This window comes from Leptopilina heterotoma, unplaced genomic scaffold (assembly GCF_015476425.1).
Source record: "Leptopilina heterotoma isolate Lh14 unplaced genomic scaffold, ASM1547642v1 Lhet_235, whole genome shotgun sequence".
NCBI classification, from domain to species: Eukaryota; Metazoa; Arthropoda; class Insecta; order Hymenoptera; family Figitidae; genus Leptopilina; species Leptopilina heterotoma.
Window position 1 is genome coordinate 1,090,489 of NW_025110952.1, and position 21,297 is coordinate 1,111,785.

Consider the following 21,297-nt stretch of genomic DNA (forward strand, 5'->3'; position numbering starts at 1 on the left):
AGTATTTCACAAAATTTTTCTAAATTTCTGGATAATAAAAATCTAAAATAATAATAAAGATCTTAAACTTTTATGGACATTAGGCCAAACAATAAAAGTTTAAGATCTTTATTATTTAAATTATCAATTTATTTATATATATATATATATGGTAAAATAAAAAAATATTAAAAAAAACAATTTGGAAGATCAATAAAATAAATAAAATTAAAAAATAAAAAATAATTTTTAAAATAGCTTTAAAATAAGACATCAGTGAATGTTTCAGTTTTTGAATCAGTAGCTTAAAGCATGTAATTGGGACTTTGGGTGTTTTATTTGGGGCCAAATGGTCACTCCTTTTTTTTGATCATTTATCATTTTGAATTGAAATGCATGCTACCTAATGCAGTTTAAACAACAACACGAGGCGGTACCTGTAAAATAACTAACTTTTTATACTCTCCCTCCTTTCTTCCGCACCACTCTATTTCCTTCCGTTTCCGTCCGATGCGTCGCGCATGAAGGACTCAATGCTAACGAATACATGGTACGGCATTGTCAGCATTCTTTTTCCACTGTGTGTTTCCCAGTAGTTGTGAAACAACCGCGAATAAGCAAGTTCAAAAATAGTTTTAAATGATTTTTTTTTCATTTAAAAATTTAATTTAAAAAAAAAAACAGTTGTTTACAAAAATTAACAATTACATCTGGAAATTTATAAAACTTGTGATTTAAATTAAAAGTGAATAATACAACAAATTAGTGTTAAATATGTAATTGTTTAAAATAATACATAAGTGAAGAAATTGAATATCAAATTTCAACAATGGAAGAAAAAAAGTTGGGTTTACCAAAAGCGTTTATTTGCTGCTCCAATATTTTGTTTTTGGTGGGTATATATATTTAACTTTTTTGAAATTAATTTTTTACAGTTTTATGTTTTTATTTAAAAATTCCGAAAATTATAATTAACATTGTTGTTAAAACGTAGATTAACAAAGTATAAATATTTACAATTATTCAATTATATGTATAATAATTTTTATAATAACTAAAGTGAGTTTTTTTAAATTACCTTTAATTTAAAATAGTACAAAAATAGTCTAAATTAAATTTAGAATTCGATATTTATTTCTGAAATTTAGAAATTAAATGATGTTTTAAGTTTTACAATTATTTTAAAATTTTATAAATACCAGAACAATTTATATCAATTTAAGAAGGATAATATCTGATTATTTTGAGATTGTTAATTACAAGCATTACAATAAGGTAAGAACGAATTGTGTGAGAGGAAATTTTAATTTACAAAAGCTATAGCTAGACTATAATCGTCTTTTTTTCAAATTAAAAAAACTGCAAATTACAGGTTACATTAAAAACACTTTTCAAAAATAGTAATTTGCAAAAAATTTCATTTTAAAAACAAAATTAAAACTGTAACACGAAAGTATAGAAGAATCAGAAAAATATTCAAACCCCATTCAAGTTGTTATATATTTTGAGTTTAAAAAGAGTTCGTTGATCTATTTTTAAAACTAGGGGGGTGATAAATTTAAAAAATCCTCAACCTTAGTTTATTAACATTTTTATATAATTTTCAAAAAAAATTTTTTGTTTATTATTAATAATTGTAAAAAAATGTTCGCAAAGTTGAAAACAATTGTTTTGTAAATAAAAAAAAAAAGAAAATAGTGCATGGATTCTGTAGTTGATCACAGCAGCGGATTTCAGGTAAATTAGTTAAGCCATTCGCACGCTCTAGAATTAAATTCAAACGTTTAAATTCTTAAAATTTATGTAATTACTTTCAACAAAATTGACGTATTTTGATCTTTCTCTTTTTAAACTAAGTAAATTTCTTCCCATGATTTTAAAATTGAAATTTTTACATTCTCTTAAAAAATGAGAAGGTCTTCTTTTCAATAAAATTGTAAATAATTGTGTAAAAATTATAATCATTATTTTATATTTTTTATATACATATTTTTAGGGCATTTTTTGACGCATATCTTTATATTATTTGACATTATTAGGAATTCAAAAATCACATTTTTAAAAAATGTGAACTTATTTTCGAAATTTACAATTGAAAAGAGTTTCAATAAATATTGAAATTATTTTGTAAAATTTAATTGAAAATAATTTATTTTTTTAAAGTGTTTTATACAAATTTTTGAGAATCAACATTTGAAGAATATTAATTGCAAATTTTGAAAATAATTGAAATTGAATTCCTCGGAAGAATTTGATTTTTAAAAAAATTTTTAATATACAATATTTCGAATAAATTCAATTATTTTCTAAAATCTTAATAAATCCTTCGAAACAATTCAATTATTTTTATAAATGGCAAAAATGCTTCGCAAGAATTCAATTATTTTTATAAATAGTAAAATTCTTTGCAGGAATTCAATTATTTTCCAAACATTTTTAATTGAATTTCTCATAAGAATTCAAATATTTTCAAATATTTCCATAAAATTCAATTATTTCCTAAAATTTTTAATAATTTCTTCGACACAATTCAACTATTTTTATAAATATTAAATTCTAAATAAATTTTCAAAATTTAAAATAAAAAAAGAGATTTAATAATTGAAATTTTGTAAAATTTAATTGAAAATAATCGATTTTTTTCAAAGTGTTTGATAAAAATTATTGAAAATAAACTTTAAAATAATTTTAATGGCAAATCTTGAAAATAATTGATTTCTCAAAAATTTTAATGAAAAATCTTCAAGTGTAAGTTTAAAAATGGTAATTGATGAAAATTAGCTACAAAAAAGTTATATTAAAATATTTTTGAAAATAATAATTCTTAGAATTTTTTGCATTATAATTTTTTAAAATTCCAATATTTTCAATATTTTCAAATACAAATTTCAAAAAATTCAAATAAATGCAAAAAATAATAACATTAAAATTTTTTACAATTACTTTTAACATTTTAACAACATATGACTTTTTTTAGATTTACTAAAATTTCGAAGAAATCGCGTTTATATTAATAATTAAAATTCTTTAAAAAATTCAATTATTTTTTTAATGGAATTTACCCAATTGCAATTGTTTGGAAATTTTTCAATTCTATATAATTGAAAAACTATTATCTTTCATAAATTATTTTAAAAATATTTTTGAAAAATTAATTTTAAGAATTTCTTTATTATAATTTTTTGAAAATTAATTAATAACTTAAAAAAAAGACATAAATTGAGAGTAATTTAAAATAGACTAATAAAGTTTAACTATATTTTTTTATGGATTTTTAATTTGGAAAAAAACGTTTTTTACCCATAATTTTAAAAAAAATATTAGGAAACCCAGTCAGTGGATATTATTAAAACTTGTTACTTGAGGGTTTTTGGGATCGCTAATTACGAATCTAAAGTCAGATTTTCAAAATTCAAAATGGCGGATCCAATATGGCGGACATTTATTCCGAAATTGATCAAATTTGCACAAAATTTGTTACCCGGGGGTAATCGCTTTGATTCATCTGTTTTTTCACCTAATTCGATCAGAAATACGAAATTATTGTTAATTATTGAAAACCAAAAATTATGGAAAATAATAATTTGACAAAATTTATAGTAAAAAAATAATTTTGTAAAAGCAGAAGTGTTTAATGTAATAAAATTCATGTAATAATAAGAAAATAAAATGATAAAAAAAAATCACAATGAAGAAGCAAAGTGTTTATGAACTTGAATCCAATAAATTCATCTTTTAACTTGGCAACGGTTTTATTTTTTATAAGATACTTATTTTGAAGTAGGTAATACACTGATCAAATTTTCATTCAAAACTGCAGCAATAAATCAAAGAATTTAGAAGATTGTGCTAGACATTTAATAACTTTCAAAAGAACGTTTTAATAATAGCGTGCAACATGCATGTGTTTTCGAATTAAATACTTATATTGGTATGAATTTAAAATTTATAACTTTCTCTTATAAATAATAATTCTCAATCGAGATAAGTTCACGTATTTGTAATAATATTCTTTTAATGAGCATTATAGTTTTTTTTACTTTCAATATTTTTTCTTATTATAAACATCTTGCTGTTTATAAATAAGTAGAAGCTGTCTTAATAAGATGGTACAAAAAAGTAAAAATAGTCAACATATCCTAGTATGTCAATTTCGGGATTTTACCGGATTGTCAACGGGAATGTGGTTCTATTGCGCTATTAAAGGATTATTTAAGTCTAAAAAATTTTCATTCTTTCAAAAATTCCACAGTGGTCTAACTTTTTAAAAAATTTTCTGAATTGTCAGTAATGAAGAATCTTTAGATTTTGTTCATAGTCAGGAAGAACTATAACTTTGTTTCGCTTTCAGATGTCAGGATTTGTGCTGATGTCATGTGGAGCATTACTCTTAGCAGACAGCCATCGCGTTTTGCTTTCGCGACTACTGGGATCAGAAGAAATTTACCAGGATCAACCAATGTTTTATTACTTTGCTTTCATCATTGTAGGCGTGGGATTAATTATTTCAGTCACTGGTCTTTTAGGCTGTTGGGCAACGTGTCTACACAATTGTTGTATAACAACGACGGTAAATTTTCTTAAATTCCAATCTTCTATATTATCATCAATTTCCACTATGTTAAAAATTTGATTTTGCCTTTTTAAAAAAAGTAAAATGTTCAAATATGCCTTGGACTAAATTACGAATCGAATATAAAAATTTCAATTTAACGAGATTACTAGAAAGTATTTTTTTGACTGTTTTCCAAAACAGTGTTCCTTAATGTTGATTTTGCAGGAAATGGTATAAAGTTTTATCATTTCTAAACTTATGTCCCAATCTCGTAAAGTGTAATAATTGCTGTAATAATAAATTTTTAGAACCTCGTTCTTTATCTGATTATCTTAAGTGTGACGCAGTTAAACGTCGAACCTACAAGGTCCGTTAGGATACTATGAAGAATCTCTAAAATTAAGATATTTAAAAACTAGTATTGTATACACACAAAAACTCTTGTGTATGTTCTCCTTTAGAATTCGAAAATTTTTAAGTTTTAATAGAAAATTATTTTTTGCAGTATATCCTAATGATTATCTTACTCATGATGGTGGAGATTTCAATTTGCACTGTGGTGATATTTTTCCCACAATATTTGGGTATTGATTTGAAACCATCACGTCTGATACGAGCCCTACAGCGAAATTATGCAGTTCCTGGACGTGAGCAATTTACCGCTGCGCTTGATTTAGCACAATCAGTGGTTAGTATTTGCTATTTTTATGATTTAAGCAGAATACGCGAATTGTAACCAAAAAAAAGGATCCTTTCAAGAATAGCCTAATAAATCAAAATACCGGAGTGGAAGACAATTTATCTAAATATTTTAATGTTTCTAGTTTTCATGCTGTGGCATAAATGGTAGCAGTAACTACGGAACTTCCTGGTGGCGATTGCAAGAAGTCGGTCGGAGGGAATTAGTCGTTCCGCTCACTTGTTGCACTCTTAATAATGTTTCTGTTATTGATGCTTTTCTCAATCCGGAGCCATCTAATCTCACACTTTGCCAGGCACTTAACCCAGCAGAGCATTTACAAGCTAGACATCTAAATGTAATTATGAATTAATTTAAAAATGGATTCGCCTCAGTATATTATAATCTATGGAATTGTTAGTAATTATCTCGCCTTACAGGGTTGCTTGGAAAAAATTGAAAACTGGACAGACGAGCAGGAATTAATTTTACTTACAACCGTATTAGGTCTAATGTTCATTGAACTTTGTGCTCTCTCCAGTACTTTGTTTGCCTGCTTGAAATCGAAGAAGTCAAAGAAAAATCATACGTCCGCTTTCACTTCAACGCAAACTCTCAGTCCCTTCAGTGAAAGTGAACATGAATTCGGTATTTACTAACTTTTCACTAGCAATACTATCATTATTGCAACATTTATCTATCTGTTCATTATTATTGATTCGAATTTTTAGGAATGGGTATCGAGAATCGGATGCACATGGCAGGAACAACATTTGGTGCAAAATCATGAAGACGGCTTGAGGGCAGCGAGGTACCAACTATATCAGTCGCAGGAATAAAACGAATCGAAAAAATACCATACAACACTAATGGACGCAGTGTTATCGAAGAGTGGCAAGACTCCAACAAAGGGATTACTTACATTATTCCTACTGACCAACACTACGAGGAAAGAGCAATTGACGTAGTTCCCAGCTCTTCCTGCACAATAAGGACAAGTTTAAATCGCAAAAAATCTTCCATCCCAAGATCAAAGTCTTCAACTCGTAGCATTAAAAAAAAGTCAAAGAATACGATTCAAAAAGATCATTGTGCTTCAAAGAAGCGAAATTCGATTCAAAGGGTTCATCATGATAGTAAACATGATACTAAACATACTTTTAGTCATGACAGACAAAGATCAATGATAGATTCCCCATCTACGATCGATGTGGAAAGTTCCGAGGGGATCCCCCTAATAAATAAGAAAGATCACATTAAGAAACGTAACAAATTAAACAAACGTTCAACACCTTCAGAATCAGCAAATGAAGACGGAAGTATCGACAGTCTTGAATGTTGCAACGTAGTCGATCATCAAAAACAAGATCCTCGACAGCAAACCGACATTCGAAGTTCAAAACGAAAAGATACATTCAACAAATTCAGTGAATCCAACATTAATAGAATGTCAACAAAAAGAATTGTTTCCCAAAGAGCAACCTGTTGCACTCAACTGGAGGAAAAAGTTGACTCCAGATTAGGAATGACTGAAATACCAAGATTTAAAACATTAGGTGTACCCCTAGTTGGAATGCATAATGCTTGTGGACTTCCAGTGTTTGCCCATTGGCAAAAACAAAATATTTCCCGATCCCTAAGAAAGCCAAGTTCACGAAATCACATGCACGATAATAATTCAAATCGAATGATAAACCATTCACGTGATTCACATAAACGCCATAATTCCAGCGAGGCGGATTTCAAATCTGAATGGATAATGATTAAAGAAACGAATCGACCATATTCTTCAGCGAGCCACAATCGGAAACGTCCATCATTTAAAGTTGTTAGAGTTGGTACATTGTCAACAACGAAAAAAATTGCGAAGAACAGTAAAGATAATTCGAAGAAGGAATCAATTATTTACAGATTTGGAGGATCTTTTGGACGACGTAGTGTTAAGAGAACGGCACTTTACGCTAAAAATGGAGAAGAAGCTGTAAGTGCACTTAAGAAATTGTGCCTTAATCCTCTTGGTCGAAGTAGTAAGGGCGATGTGATGATCTGGTGACGATTTTTCACTTCTGTTGAACATAAATTGATCGGTACAGTTTTCAATTAAGATGCTGATAGTTGGATGCAAGTTACAGCTTCAAAGTATTTAACATTAAAATTCCAAAATTGGGTGCTGATCAAAATTAGGTGCCTAATTTTGATCAGCACCCAATTTTGAAATTCTAATGTTAAACGAAAACAAAATGAAAGTAAGAAAGTGGAAAATTACTAATTGAATATAAATTGTCTATCCAAATGATCTTAGATTTTATATACTTGTCTATTTCTGTAGATAAGTGTATGTGATATTTAACACCTGTTAAAGTAATGAATGCTGTTCGAGAAAGAGTCTATTTTTTTAAAACCTCTGTTACTGCATATGTACAATAATGGTGTGAACGTGATAGATAGTTAGGGAAATCCTTATATTTTTTAATGTTTCTGAAAAATAGCCTCGTTGCCCTCCACTTTAAAGTGACTGGTCCATCACTTTTTAGAAATAAATTAATTTTCTAAAATATGATTTTTATACAGTTTAATTAATTATTTAGTTTATATGTATATAAGAAAATTAATCTAATCTATAATTAAATCTATAAGTATACAATAGAGTTATAATGCTAAAATAATCTTTTACTAAAGTAACAGATACTTTTTGTAGATATTTTAAAATATGTTTACTCCTTTTGTACCTAATGAGAATAAATTTAAGAAAACACTGTGTAAATTATGAATTTTAATATTAAAACATTCTGAACATAAAGAATAAAATAGATTTAACAAAATCTGTTGTCAACCAGGTAGGCATGTCTTCGCGCTTTCTTTTTGATAGTGACTATCAAGTGAACTACTTATTAAATTACAGATGTTAGTTATCCGCGGCCGATAAAACAGAACTCAAACTTATGCACAATCACTGTTAGTTTTTAATCCAATATATTCCCGCTGACGTGTTTTGACAGGAGCAAAACAATATAATAGTTTTCGTCATAGTGATGTTTATTTGTTAAAATATTAATTTTTAAAAAGATGTCAGTTTTTCGTACGATACATGTGTATCTAAAATCGATATTATAAACTGTATCTCTGTTTTAAGATTAGCTCTTAGACAATGTGATGAGAAATCGAATGAGGAGCCAATATTGTATTTTATCAGGCCTTTTATGCGAATGATAATCTTATAAACAGAGTCCTTTATACTAAAAAAAACCGTGAAGTTAAAATTACCAGAACCATGCAGTAAAAATCATGATCTTGTACGAGAAAAAGTCTTACACTTACAGTCTATTAATAGAACTGGAATGATAATTTTTTTCAAACTACACTTAAAAAAAATCGTTGTGGAGTAGCAAACGTTTATGAATTTAACAGAAATGAAATCAAATCGCACTTATTCTTAGCTATGACTGAAAAATATAAACGAATTGAAAAATTTGAAGAAACCATTGGAAATCAGAAAGTAATTCATATGACAGTTGAAGCTATCGAAGAAGTTCCAAAAGAAAAAAAATAATGATAAACATGGTGAATGTTCTAAATTCTTTTTATAATGCGTGATAAAAAATATTATATTGATATGAATATTAAAAAGCAATTGCTTACAATTTTTTCTTCATATATTTCTAATACCCGAATGTATCTCTATATTTAAAATTTGCTATTAGAAATGAAATTCTAAATATTATGTATATTTCAAGAGAAAATAATTTACAAGAATTTGTAAAATTTTCAATTTTCTTTCCACAAAGTAAAATATTGTTATCTTCAAATATTATTTTACATAAAAGTCAATAAAATGCAAATTTTCCAAAAAATGAAACTTCTCTTTATATACTTAGGGGCCGTCGATAAACTACGTCACGCCTTAGAGGGGGGGGGGTGGAATTAATTTTTTGTGACGTTCTGTAAAAAAAATGGCGCTAAAGCATGTAAAATTTGTGACGTGGGTAGGGGGGGGGGGTGGAAAAATTATGCAAAATAGTGTGACGTAGTTTATGAACGGCCCCCTATATACTTCTTTATATACTATTGTTATTTGTAAACTATAGGGTTAAGAGTGAAGCAAATAATTTTTTTTTATATTGAGAAAAATTATCAACGACGAAACAGTTACTACATTCGTGCTTACTTCATTACCGGCGATTTAAAAATTTTTAACGATATTTGAGAACATATCCGATAGATGTCTCTCGTCAGTGATATGAGCATCAAACGGTTAGTTGAATAAAACAATCGAATAAGCAGAAATCTGCATCTAACTTCAACAGAGTTTTTATGTACCTTGTGTCGATAATAATGAAAGTCGTGAATTTTTACAGATTATCGAGACGTTAATAATTTTCAGAGGTTCTAAAAATTTTCACCGCGGTTGTATTGTATAATTAATTTTCAATACAAAACTTTCTGTACTTTTTTTTATTTAATATAAGTGTAGCATAACTGTATTGTACTGTAATAATATTACAGTGTTCCTGAAATAATATAGTAATTTTACAGAAATTCTACAATTTTTATACATTAATGTTACAATAATGTTACATTAATGTTACAATAATGTTACATTAATGTTACATTAATGCTACATTAATGTTACATTAATGCTACAGTCATATTAACAGTAATGTCACAGTTATGTTACAGTACTGTTACAAACAGTAAAGCTACATTATTGTTAAAATAGGGTTACAATAATGCTACAGCATTATTACAGTAATGTTACAGTTATATTACAGTATTACAGTAATGTTTCAGTAATCTTACAATAATACTCTAGTATTGTTACAATAATAAAACAGTAAAGTTACAGTATTGTTACATTAGTGCTACAGTACTGTTATAATTTTTTTTACAATAACGTTACAATAGTATTACAGAAATTCTACAATATAGCCTAAAGTAATATTATAGTAGAGTTACAATAATTCTACAGTAATGCAACATTAAGTATTACAGTAATGCAACATTAAGTATTACAGTAATGCAACATTAGAATTGCAGTAGTGATACAGTACTGTTACAATAATGCTACAGTAATGCAGCATTAAGTATTAGAGTAATAATACAGTATACTGTTACAATAATGCTATACAGTAATGTTATAACAATACCTGTGATATTATTATTTTGACACCAGTTTATTTCGAAAATGTTTAATTTTAAAGCACACAAGAGTGCCCCAAGAGTACCTCTAAATGTTACGTAAGATGAAAACAAACAAAAAAAAAGGCGGTCCTTTAATTCAGTCCAAAAGTTTTCATTTATAGAAACTAAAATAATTCATTTTACGATTTGTTCTTCCGGCTAGTGCGGTGATAGTAGTTTGGAAATTTATCCAACAGATGACGATATGAAAAAAAATAAAAAAAAAACAGATAACATTTTTTTTTTTGAGAGAGTCGAGTGAGAATGTCATGCGACTCGATTATCTCTCTATATACAAAACAACTGTTTATATTTGAGGCTATGGCAGGCAGGGTTTGTACGATCCTGATTGCCGTTGAAGCCGGCTTGGAATGCGCGCGCATCCATGAGACTGGTAACAGGTGGTTCACGGTGGTTGGCTGAATTTTCCGGCTCTCTTCAACCAAACGTTCTCACAAGCCGGCAGCAGTAGCAGCACTGCACGATAGTTCCACTAAAAACCACGTGCATACCAACTTACATTCATCCAAGTTGTAACTGGCACTGTTGTTCATTCGCGCGACAGACGCGCCCACAGATGGATGTTCGTTTAGAAAAGAAAAATTAATATTTCTTATTTTGTGTATTAAAAAAAACAAGTGTTAAAAAAAAGTGATTTGTTTTTTTTTTTCTTGGGCGGGAATTGGAAATATTTTTTTCAAAAATTATTTCTTTTAAGGGTGTAAGTTGAGAAAAAAAAATTTTTTTTTCATTCAACATTTTTGCCGGCCCTGAAAAGTGCTGATTGCGCGAGTGTCGGCATCGATCGGCGCGACTTATGTTTCTTTCAGTGAGTGTACAGTATTCAGTGCGCGCTTACGGATTCACTATATAGGGAACCACCCCCTTAATTCAGGAATTACTTTCCAACCCACCCCACTTTCTCTCTCTCTCTCTTTCTTCACCCAGAGTTTCTCAACAGCCTGTTGATCAATTCTTGCACGAAAAATCTAGTCTTGTGTGTTTTGAATTTTTTTTTTTCCACTGAATCGTTGCTTCTGCATTTCTCTGAGGAAGAACCTTTCAAGGCCTACAACCGGTATCTTATAGAAATTCCACTGGATCAAGAGGCTTTAATACCGTTTTTTTATTCTCTCTCAACAGGGTAAGTTTTCTCTTTTTTAAAAAAAAAAAACTTAGGAACCGAAAAATCCAGATGTTACACTAAGAGGAAAATTTTTTTTTTTTATTTTATTAAAGAGAAAAATTGAAATATAAAAATTGAAGTTTTTAAAAAATGTCTATTTTCCCTTTTGGCAAAGTTTTAATTGAAAAATATGTTTGGAAATTCGAGGAACACGTGCTTTTTAGATTGCACCGCCGCCATATTGAATTATGCGCTTTAACTTAATAAAACAGATGGTTGATTAAAAAAAGCTTTTCAAAAATACTGGGTCAAATAATTAAGGAACTGAAAATATTTAATTTTAATTAATTCAAAATAAAAAAAATACAAAATAATTTTCTCCTTTTTCAAATTTTTTAAAAAATTTTGTTCCCTTATCGAAAAAATTTTTCATTTTCCCCAACATAAGGTAAAGAGATTACTAAAAAATTAATAATTAAAAAAGAATTTTTTTTTTTTATTCTTTTTTTTTAATTACTGAAAAAATGATTTTTACAAAATAGTTAAGCGAATTTGGAAAGTTACCTGATGGTGGAAAATCAGCAATTACATCAGCAATTACTTTCGAGTAAAATTAGAAAAATGGAAAAACTATTAAAAAAAAATTTGTTGATGAATTTTCCTTATTTGGCAGGAAGAGGGGGGGAAAAAGAGTCATATTTACGAGAAATATATAAGAAAGAGTGATAATTACTTTTAGAGATGAAATTAATGACGGTTTCCGGCCAGTGATTTTTCCCGAAAGAACCCAACACGTTTTTCATAACGATTGTTTACAAATAAATACACAGAAAGTTTAGTGGAGGGGCGAAAGCAGCAGTTGTCCGTTATTCTCTTACCAATTCAGTTGATACAGTTCCTGGCACCGTACCGCATGATTGTGCGGAAATAAATATAAATGGAAGCTTCAAAAAACGAAAGAAAATGCGGGCACTAACACAAAAATATGTATACATGTCATTTCTATCCAAAAAAAAAAATTTTAACAAGGAACATTTTTCTGAAAATGAACCCACATATTATTGTATTCAATGGCAATAGATCAGTGGACAGGGGGAAAATTTTGTGAAAATTAGTCTTTGATGTTTGACCATAGAAATTGACGAGCAAAAATAAGGGCGTCGAAATTTTTTTTTTTTTTTTGAAAATCACATAGTTTTTTTATTTTTGAAACTTTTAGGTTCTATCGATTGACACTTGAAGAATCTTTTCTGTAAATTTCAAAAAAAAATTCAATACTTAGTATATTTGGTAATTTTGGTAAAAAATGTAATTTCTTTCGATGGAGGAATAAAAGAATATTTTTGCCGAATTTTTTTTAAAGACAAATGGCATTATTTTCTTTAAAACTTTTACGTAGTATCAAGTGATACTTGAAGAATATTTTCTGAAAATTTGATTAAAAAATTTTAATATTTTAGAATATAATTAGAATTTTTTGTAAAAATATAATTTCCTCGATAAAGCAAAAAAAAAAAAAAACGTTTTTCGAATTTTTTTTTTTCAAGCCGTAAGAATAAATTTACTTTGAAACTTTTACATAATATAAAGTGATACTTAAAGAACATTTACAAAAAAAATATATGAAAAAATATTAATATTTAAAAAAGTAATTCGTAATATTGTGAAAGAAGTAAAATTTATTCAATAGGATTTTTTTTTGACAGACGAATGAAAATTTTTCTTTGAAACTTTTACAGAATATCAAGTGATACTTGAAGAATATTTTCCAAAAGTTTCCCGAAAAAATATTAATATTTTACAAAATAATTAGTTTTTTTTTAAATATCAACTTTCTTCCGTTACAGCAAAAATAAGTTTTTTTTTACACAGAAAAATTTTTATTTCACATATTTGACAATTCTTTGAATTCAGAAGTATTTTTCCTTGTGACGTCTCACAGCATTTCTGTTTATTAACAAATACATAAAATTATCTTTACAAAAAAGTAAACCTAACCTAAAATTTTTATTTTTCTAGAAAAATTTAAACGCACAAAACAATTAAAATTCACTTTTTCGAAAAAGGAAATTCTTCACAAACTTTTTTCCACAATCAAAAAGTAAAGAGAATTTTATTGCTAATAATAAAATAGCATTAGATAAATTTTTATTATTTCTTCAAAAAAAAAACAGAAATTTCGATAATTTTTTTTTCTTTTTTATTTTGAAACGAGAAAACGACGATTAGATGACATAAATATATGACATCATGAGACATGCCCTTAGGTTGAAAATTCCCGACAAAAGGAGTTAGGTTCTTATTCATTCAGCAGTACACGACGATTGCATTTCATGATAATGCACTTAACCTACAAAGAAGGGTCCGTTGCTCCCATTGCTGTGCGGAGAGACTACTGTACGTGTATATTATAAGAGCGTTAATAACAATATGTGCACAGCTCGCGCATATAGAGGGAATATTTAGTATTAGTAAAAATTCTATAACTGCTTTCCACGGTTTGAAAAGATTAGATTATAACTTAATTATACAAATAGGTTATGTATACATATATAGACGCAGAAAGTGTATAAAAAACAGAATTAAATTATACTCGAAACAAAATTCTATATATATTTTAATCAAAAATAATTTTTTTTAAGTTCCCTTTTAGATTTTCTCGTGTTAATTCAATCTGCGATTATGTTTTTGAAATTCAACAACTTTTTAATTATTTATTACAAAACATGAAGAAAGGGATTACTCCGAGTCGAAGTCTTCGACTCGGAAAAAAATTTTTTTAAAATAAATAAATAAAAAAATTTTTTTTTTATTTAATAAATTTATTTTTAAATTTTTTATTTTTTTAATCCCTTTCTTCATGTTTTATAATAAATAATTAAAGTTGTCCGAATAATAATTCAATTCAATTCTAATTTTCTAGAATTTTTAACTAAAATTCTTCTTTAAATCAATTATTTATAATAATTCAATTAAATATTGGACATAATAAAAATAAATAAAAAAATAATTTTTCAAAAAGTTCTTTAAGAATTTTTAAATCCAATATTTAAGAGTCAATTTTATGAAATTTCAATTATTAGGAAATTCTTCAATTAAATATTGTATTTAGAAACTAAAAACTTGAAAATAATTTCAACAAAAAATTCAATTAAACTTTTTTAACGTTTCACAAGTTTTGAACGTTCAAATGAACGAAACACTTTTTATTAAAAATATTTTCATCAATTATTGATTGTAATGAAATTTAAAAACTTAAATATTGTATATGGAGAAACTTTATAATTAATTTTATTCATATAGTGACACAAAATATTTTAATAAAAATTTAATTTGAAAATGAAAAAAATAAATTTCGTTCATTTGAACGTTCAGAACTTTAGGATCATCTTTTTTAAAGAAAATAATTTTACTCATTAGTTAAAAGTATGAAAAATTATAAATTTTTAAAGATTTTAAATTGAAACCGTTTCGAAATTCAATCATTTCTAAAAGTTCGCTATACTGCTTATTAATATTCATTTGATATCTAAAATTTTAACTGAAATTCATTTTTATGAAATGAAAATCAGTTTTTTTATAAAAAATTCCACGAGAATTGAATAATTATTTAAAAACAAAAATAAATAATTTATTCAATATTTTGAATGTTATTTTTAAAATTGAATTCCATAAAAGAATTTTACCAGCAAATTTTTAAGTAATTGAATTCTTTTGACGAATTTTATTAAAATTTTCAAAAATAATTACATTTTTCGAGGAATTCAATATTAAAATTGTTATTTAAAAAAATTCAAATTTTGAGATTGGTTTTATTATTTATGAAAATAATTGAATTTCTGCAAACATATTTGTAACTTCTTCGAAATTCAATTTTTTAATGACTTTTAACTAAAATTTTTCTTGAAATCAATTATTTTTAATAATTTTTTAAAGTTTAACTAAAATTCATATATTTAAATCAATTTTTATTAGAAAATTCAACGAGAATTCAATTATTTAAATAAAAAAGTAAATAATTTATAGAAATAATTAAATGTTTCTTAAAGTTGAAATCTCATGAAGAATTTTATCAATAAATTTTTAAATAATTGAATCCTTTCGACGAATTTTACTAAAATTTTACATTTTTCGTTGGAATTTGATAGAAATTGTATAAAAATTAATTGAAATTCTACGATGAATTTTTTTATTTATTAAAATAATTGAATTCCTCAAAAGAATTTTATTATTTTTAAAAATAATTGAATTATTGCGAAGAAATTTATAAAAAAATTTGTAAATAATTGAATTTTTGTGAAATTTTTATTATTTATGAAAATAATTAAAAGTTTGCGTAGAATTTTATAAAATTTGTTTTTAAATAATTGAATTTTGTTGGGAAATTTTTTGAAAATAATTGAAATTTTACATAAAATGTTATTAAAAATTTATGAAAATAATTGGATTTCTGTGAAATTTTTATTGTTTATGAAAATAATTGAAAGTTTGCGTAGAATTTTATTAAATTTGTTTTCAAATAATTGAATTTTGTTGGGAAATTTTTTGAAAATAATTGAAATTTTACAAAAATGTTATTAAAAATTTATGAAAATAATTGAATTTCTGTGAAATTTTTATTGTTTATGAAAATAATTGAAAGTTTGCGTAGAATTTTATAAAATTTGTTTTTAAATAATTGAATTTTGTTGGAAAATTTTTTGAAAATAATCGAAATTTTACAAAAAATGTTATTAAAAATTTATGAAAATAATTGAATTTCTGTGAAATTTTTATTGTTTATGAAAATAATTGAAAGTTTGCGTAGAATTTTATTAAGTTTGTTTTCAAATAATTGAATTTTGTTGGGAAATTTTTTGAAAATAATTGAAATTTTACATAAAATGTTATTAAAAATTTATGAAAATAATTGGATTTCTGTGAAATTTTTATTGTTTATGAAAATAATTGAAAGTTTGCGTAGAATTTTATTAAATTTGTTTTCAAATAATTGAATTTTGTTGGGAAATTTTTTGAAAATAATTGAAATTTTACAAAAATGTTATTAAAAATTTATGAAAATAATTGAATTTCTGTGAAATTTTTATTGTTTATGAAAATAATTGAAAGTTTGCGTAGAATTTTATAAAATTTGTTTTTAAATAATTGAATTTTGTTGGAAAATTTTTTGAAAATAATCGAAATTTTACAAAAAATGTTATTAAAAATTTATGAAAATAATTGAATTTCTGTGAAATTTTTATTGTTTATGAAAATAATTGAAAGTTTGCGTAGAATTTTATTAAATTTGTTTTCAAATAATTGAATTTTGTTGGGAAATTTTTTGAAAATAATTGAAATTTTACAAAAAATGTTATTAAAAATTTATGAAAATAATTGAATTTCTGTGAAATTTTTATTGTTTATGAAAATAATTGAAAGTTTGCGTAGAATTTTATTAAATTTGTTTTCAAATAATTGAATTTTGTTGGGAAATTTTTTGAAAATAATTGAAATTTTACAAAAAATGTTATTAAAAATTTATGAAAATAATTGAATTTCTGTGAAATTTTTATTGTTTATGAAAATAATTAAAAGTTTGCGTAGAATTTTATTAAATTTGTTTTCAAATAATTGAATTCGTATGGGAAATTTTTTATTAAAAAATAGTAGATATTGCGAATCATTGAATTGAGGAAAATTTTTGAAAATAATTGAATTTTAGAGAAGAATTTTATTATTTTTAAAAATAATGGAGTTTTTGAGGAGAATTTAAAAATTTTTTATTAAATAATTGAATTTCTTCGAAGAATTTTATTACTTTTTAAAATAATTGAATTTCTGTGAAATTTTTATTATTTAATTTGAAATTGAATTCTTTCGGGAAATTTTATTAAAATAGAAAATATTAAAAATCATTGAATTAAGGAAAATTTTTGAAAATAATTGAAATTTTATCAAAAATTTAAAAAGAAATTTTGAAAATAATTGAATTTCAGAGAAGAATTTTATTATTTATATAAATAATTGAGATTTTGATAAGAATTTAAATAAATTTTTTTTTAAATTATTGAAGCGAAGAATTTTATTACTTTTAAAAATAATTGAATTATTATTGCGAAGAAATTTTTATAAAATTGGTAGATAATTGAATTTCTGTGAAGAATTTGATTACTTTTGAAAATAATTGAATTTGCACTTAATCAATTTTAACTTTCTCCAAAATTCAATTTTTTTAAAGTGTTTTTATCTAAAATTCTTCTATAAATTCATTATTTTTACTAATTAATTAAACGCGTATATAAAAAAATTTAACTATAATAAAATTTCAGAAGAATTTTAATTATTAAAATTTTCCAAAAATCTAAGTTTTTTAAAATTTTTAATTAAAAATTAAATTCATTTAGAAGTGAAATTTTATAAAATTTCAAATTGAAATCTTTTGAAGTTGATCTATATTTATGAAAATTGTAGACTCAATTTTTTTTTTTAAATTCAATTAATTTTGAAATATTTAAGTAAAATAAATAGTAAATAATTTCTAATTCATAATTTTTATATGATAAGTTTTTGGAAGAATTAAGTTATTTATTTAGAAAAAAAATAAGAATTAAGTTAGTCAAAAAAGAAATTATTGTCGCAGAAAGAGAAAAAATTTTTAAAAAAAGGCTTTGCATTAGAATTAGTTGGTAATTTCAAAGTTTACGAGGCAAAGAAAAAAGAAAGAAAGTCATTTAAAATGATGAGGTAAGAAGGTACATTTAGTTTTTTCGTTAATCTTCTACCAGTATATTGTTACGTTACATTTTAAATTTAATTAATATGATGATATACGAAATAATTATCTGTAATAAAGTAGTGATTACGTGCATATGTTTATTACTGTTTTAAAAATTACAAAACATAACAAATAGATACTAAATTTATAAACATATACTCTTTACCTCTATATAGGTATACCTATAAGTTCTATGTATATTATATTTCTTATCTTCTTTTTCAGTCTTTTTGATGCTTTGTATCATATCAAAACTGATAATCTCCATGTTAACATCTGACCATATTCTTTTGATCTCTATAATTTACGCGGCAGATTTAACTTAAGAATACAAATAATTAAATCGTGTTTAAACCCATAACTTTTTTTTTTACTATTATTATATTATAATTTGTAATATAATAATTATATTTTTTATTATTAGAATAGTAATTAATAACTATTTAGTCATGACTATATAATCTTTCATTATATTGACTATTGCTTCCTTATATAGTTTCATTCGTCGTCAATCGTAGTTACGCATGCGCAGTAGTCTTTTGTTACAGTTACGCATGCGCAGTAGTCTTCTGTCGCAGTTACGCATGCGCAGTAGTCTTCTGTTACAGTTACGCATGCGCAGTAGTCTTCTGTTACAATTACGCATGCGCAGTAGTGTTCTAACGCAATTACACATGCGCAGTACTATTTTTATCACAGTTAAGCATGCGCAGTAGTATTCTATTACAATTACGTATGCGCAGTACTAAAAATTAACAACTTTTCTTTCAATTATATATTACCCAGCTATTAAATAACACTTTTTTCTTTTTTTAATACATATTTTATAATACATTATATTATTATAATATTATCTTTATAAATATAAATAAAATTCTTCTCTAAAATTCAATTATGTATTTTCAAAAATTTTAAGAAAATTCTTGGTAAAATTTAAATTATTTTCAAAAAATTTTCCTTAAATTCAATGATTTTCAATATTTTCTATTTTAATAAAATTTCCCAAATGAATTCAATTATTTTAAAAACCTTTGCTACAATTTATTTATTACAATTTAAGTATTATTTTTAATACATTTTTAATATTAAATTTCTTCAATAAATTAAATTATTTTCAAAAATTTTAATGAAATTCTTTGTAACAATTCACTTTTTTTCAAAATAATTTTAATAACATTCTTTGTGAAAATTTAATTAATTTCAAAAATTTGTCAAAATTCAATTTTATTTTCAATGTCTACTATTTCAATAAGATTTCACCAAAGAATTCAATTATTTAAAAATTTTTTGATAAAATTCTTTAATAAAATATTTATTTTTGTATTTAAATAATTGAATTCTCGTAGAATTTTCTAATAAATATTGATATAAAAATGAATTTCAATTTCAATTTAAGATTATAATTATTGAATATTGAAAGCATTATAGGCGTGAATTTTTAGAAATAATTGAATTTTCAAAAGGTTTCAAAATTAAAATCTCTTTGAAAATTTGAACTTTTCATACGTTTAATTAAAAATTCTGTAGAATTAATATTTTTTTTTAAATTTAATGGAATATTTTTTTTAATTATCCGTGGTTTTTAATTTCTAATATGATGATGATTTACAAATTTTTTTATAAATTTCTTCGCAATAATTCTATTATTTTCATAAATAATAAAATTCTTTTTAGGAATTCTATTATTTTAATAGATAGAAAAACTCATCGTAGAATTTTAAGAAACATTCAATTATTTCAATAAATTATTTATTTTTTCATTTCAATAATTGAATTCTCGTTGAATTTTTTAATAAAAATTGATTTAAAAATGAATTTTTAGTTAAACTTTAAAAAATTATTAAAAATAATTGATTTCAAGAAAAATTTTACTGAAAAGCCATTAAAAAAATTGAATTTTGAAGAAGTTACAAATGTTTGCAAAAAAAAAAAAAATGTTTTCAAAAAATTTTTCAAATTCTCGTGAAAATTTAAATTATTCTTTATAAATAATAAAATTCTTCTCTGAAATTCAATTATTTTCAAAAATTTTCTTCAATTCAATGATTTGCAATATTGTACTATTTTTTAATAAAAAATTTTTCAAAAGAATTCAATTATTTAAAAACAAATTTAATAAAATTCTACGCAAACTTTCAATTATTTTCACAAAATAATAAAAATTTCACAGAAATTTAATTATTTACAAATTTTTTAAAATAAATTTCTTCGCAATAATTCTATTATTTTCATAAATATAATAAAATTCTTTTTAGGAATTCAATTATTTTAATAATTAAAAAAATTTATCGTAGAATAATTCAATTATTTTTAATACAATTTTTATCGAATTCCTCGAAAAATGTAATTACAAATTTTAGTAAAATTCGTCAAAAGGATTCAATATTATTTAAAAATTTATTGATAAAACTTTTCATGAGAATTCAATAATTTTAAGAAACATTCAAATTATTAAATAAATTATTTATTTTTGTATTTAAATAATTCAATTCTCGTAGAATTTTCTAATAAATATTGATTTAAAAAGAATTTGAAAATTTTAGAAATGAATTATAATCGTATAGTAATGAAAATAATTTTTAAAGTTTTTTTTTTTTTTATTTTTTATGAAAAAATAATAATTATTAAATAATACAAAAATTTCATTTTCGAAAAGTATAAATAAATTCGTATTTAAAAATATGTTTTCAATAATAACTGCGATGATCTATTATTGCATCCACTCCTTTCGCCAGTTCTCAGACATTGATTTTATTATTGTTGCATTATCAATTTTTTTTCTGTAATTAATTTCCTTGTTCGTTTTATCGATTTAGAAAAATTTTCCTTGTTACTATGCGTCTGGTATTTTTCCTTCCAAAAAAAGATTATAAAATTAATTTATTTTTAGTGTCTATTTTTTTTTTGAATGTTTCAAAAATTAGGTTTTAAATGGATTTTATTTTTAGTGGCAATTAATTTTTTTTTTTTTTTTGAATGTTTGAAAAATCAGGTTTTTAAATGGATTTTACAATAGAAAGGAG

General features: G+C 24.3%; 2 protein-coding genes across 2 annotated transcripts in view; both read left to right on the forward strand.

Annotated features, from left to right (window-relative positions):
- The first annotated feature begins 290 nt into the window (after positions 1 to 290).
- On the forward strand, positions 291 to 6,082 carry LOC122502645 (tetraspanin-11-like). Its single transcript, XM_043612796.1, has 6 exons — positions 291 to 871; positions 4,331 to 4,549; positions 5,040 to 5,222; positions 5,359 to 5,571; positions 5,654 to 5,861; positions 5,945 to 6,082. The coding sequence occupies exons 1-6, from the start codon at positions 809 to 811 to the stop codon at positions 6,001 to 6,003; spliced, it is 945 nt and encodes a 314-aa protein (XP_043468731.1). The 5' UTR covers positions 291 to 808; the 3' UTR covers positions 6,004 to 6,082.
- A 4,749-nt stretch (positions 6,083 to 10,831) lies between these two features.
- Positions 10,832 to 21,297, forward strand: part of LOC122502662 (cyclic AMP response element-binding protein A) — a 51,776-nt gene continuing 41,310 nt past the window's right edge. The window contains exon 1 of the mRNA XM_043612821.1: positions 10,832 to 11,535. The gene's annotated coding sequence lies outside the window, so the exon portion shown is untranslated. The remainder of the gene's footprint in view (positions 11,536 to 21,297) is intronic.

Bases quoted from the DNA above. Each gene is read 5' to 3' on its own strand.
- LOC122502645 (XM_043612796.1), top strand. From the start codon at position 809: ATGGAAGAAAAAAAGTTGGGTTTACCAAAAGCGTTTATTTGCTGCTCC. The intron at 4,550-5,039 runs GTAAATTTTCTT...TATTTTTTGCAG, and splicing joins ATTGTTGTATAACAACGACG to TATATCCTAATGATTATCTT. The intron at 5,862-5,944 runs GTATTTACTAAC...TCGAATTTTTAG, and splicing joins TGAAAGTGAACATGAATTCG to GAATGGGTATCGAGAATCGG.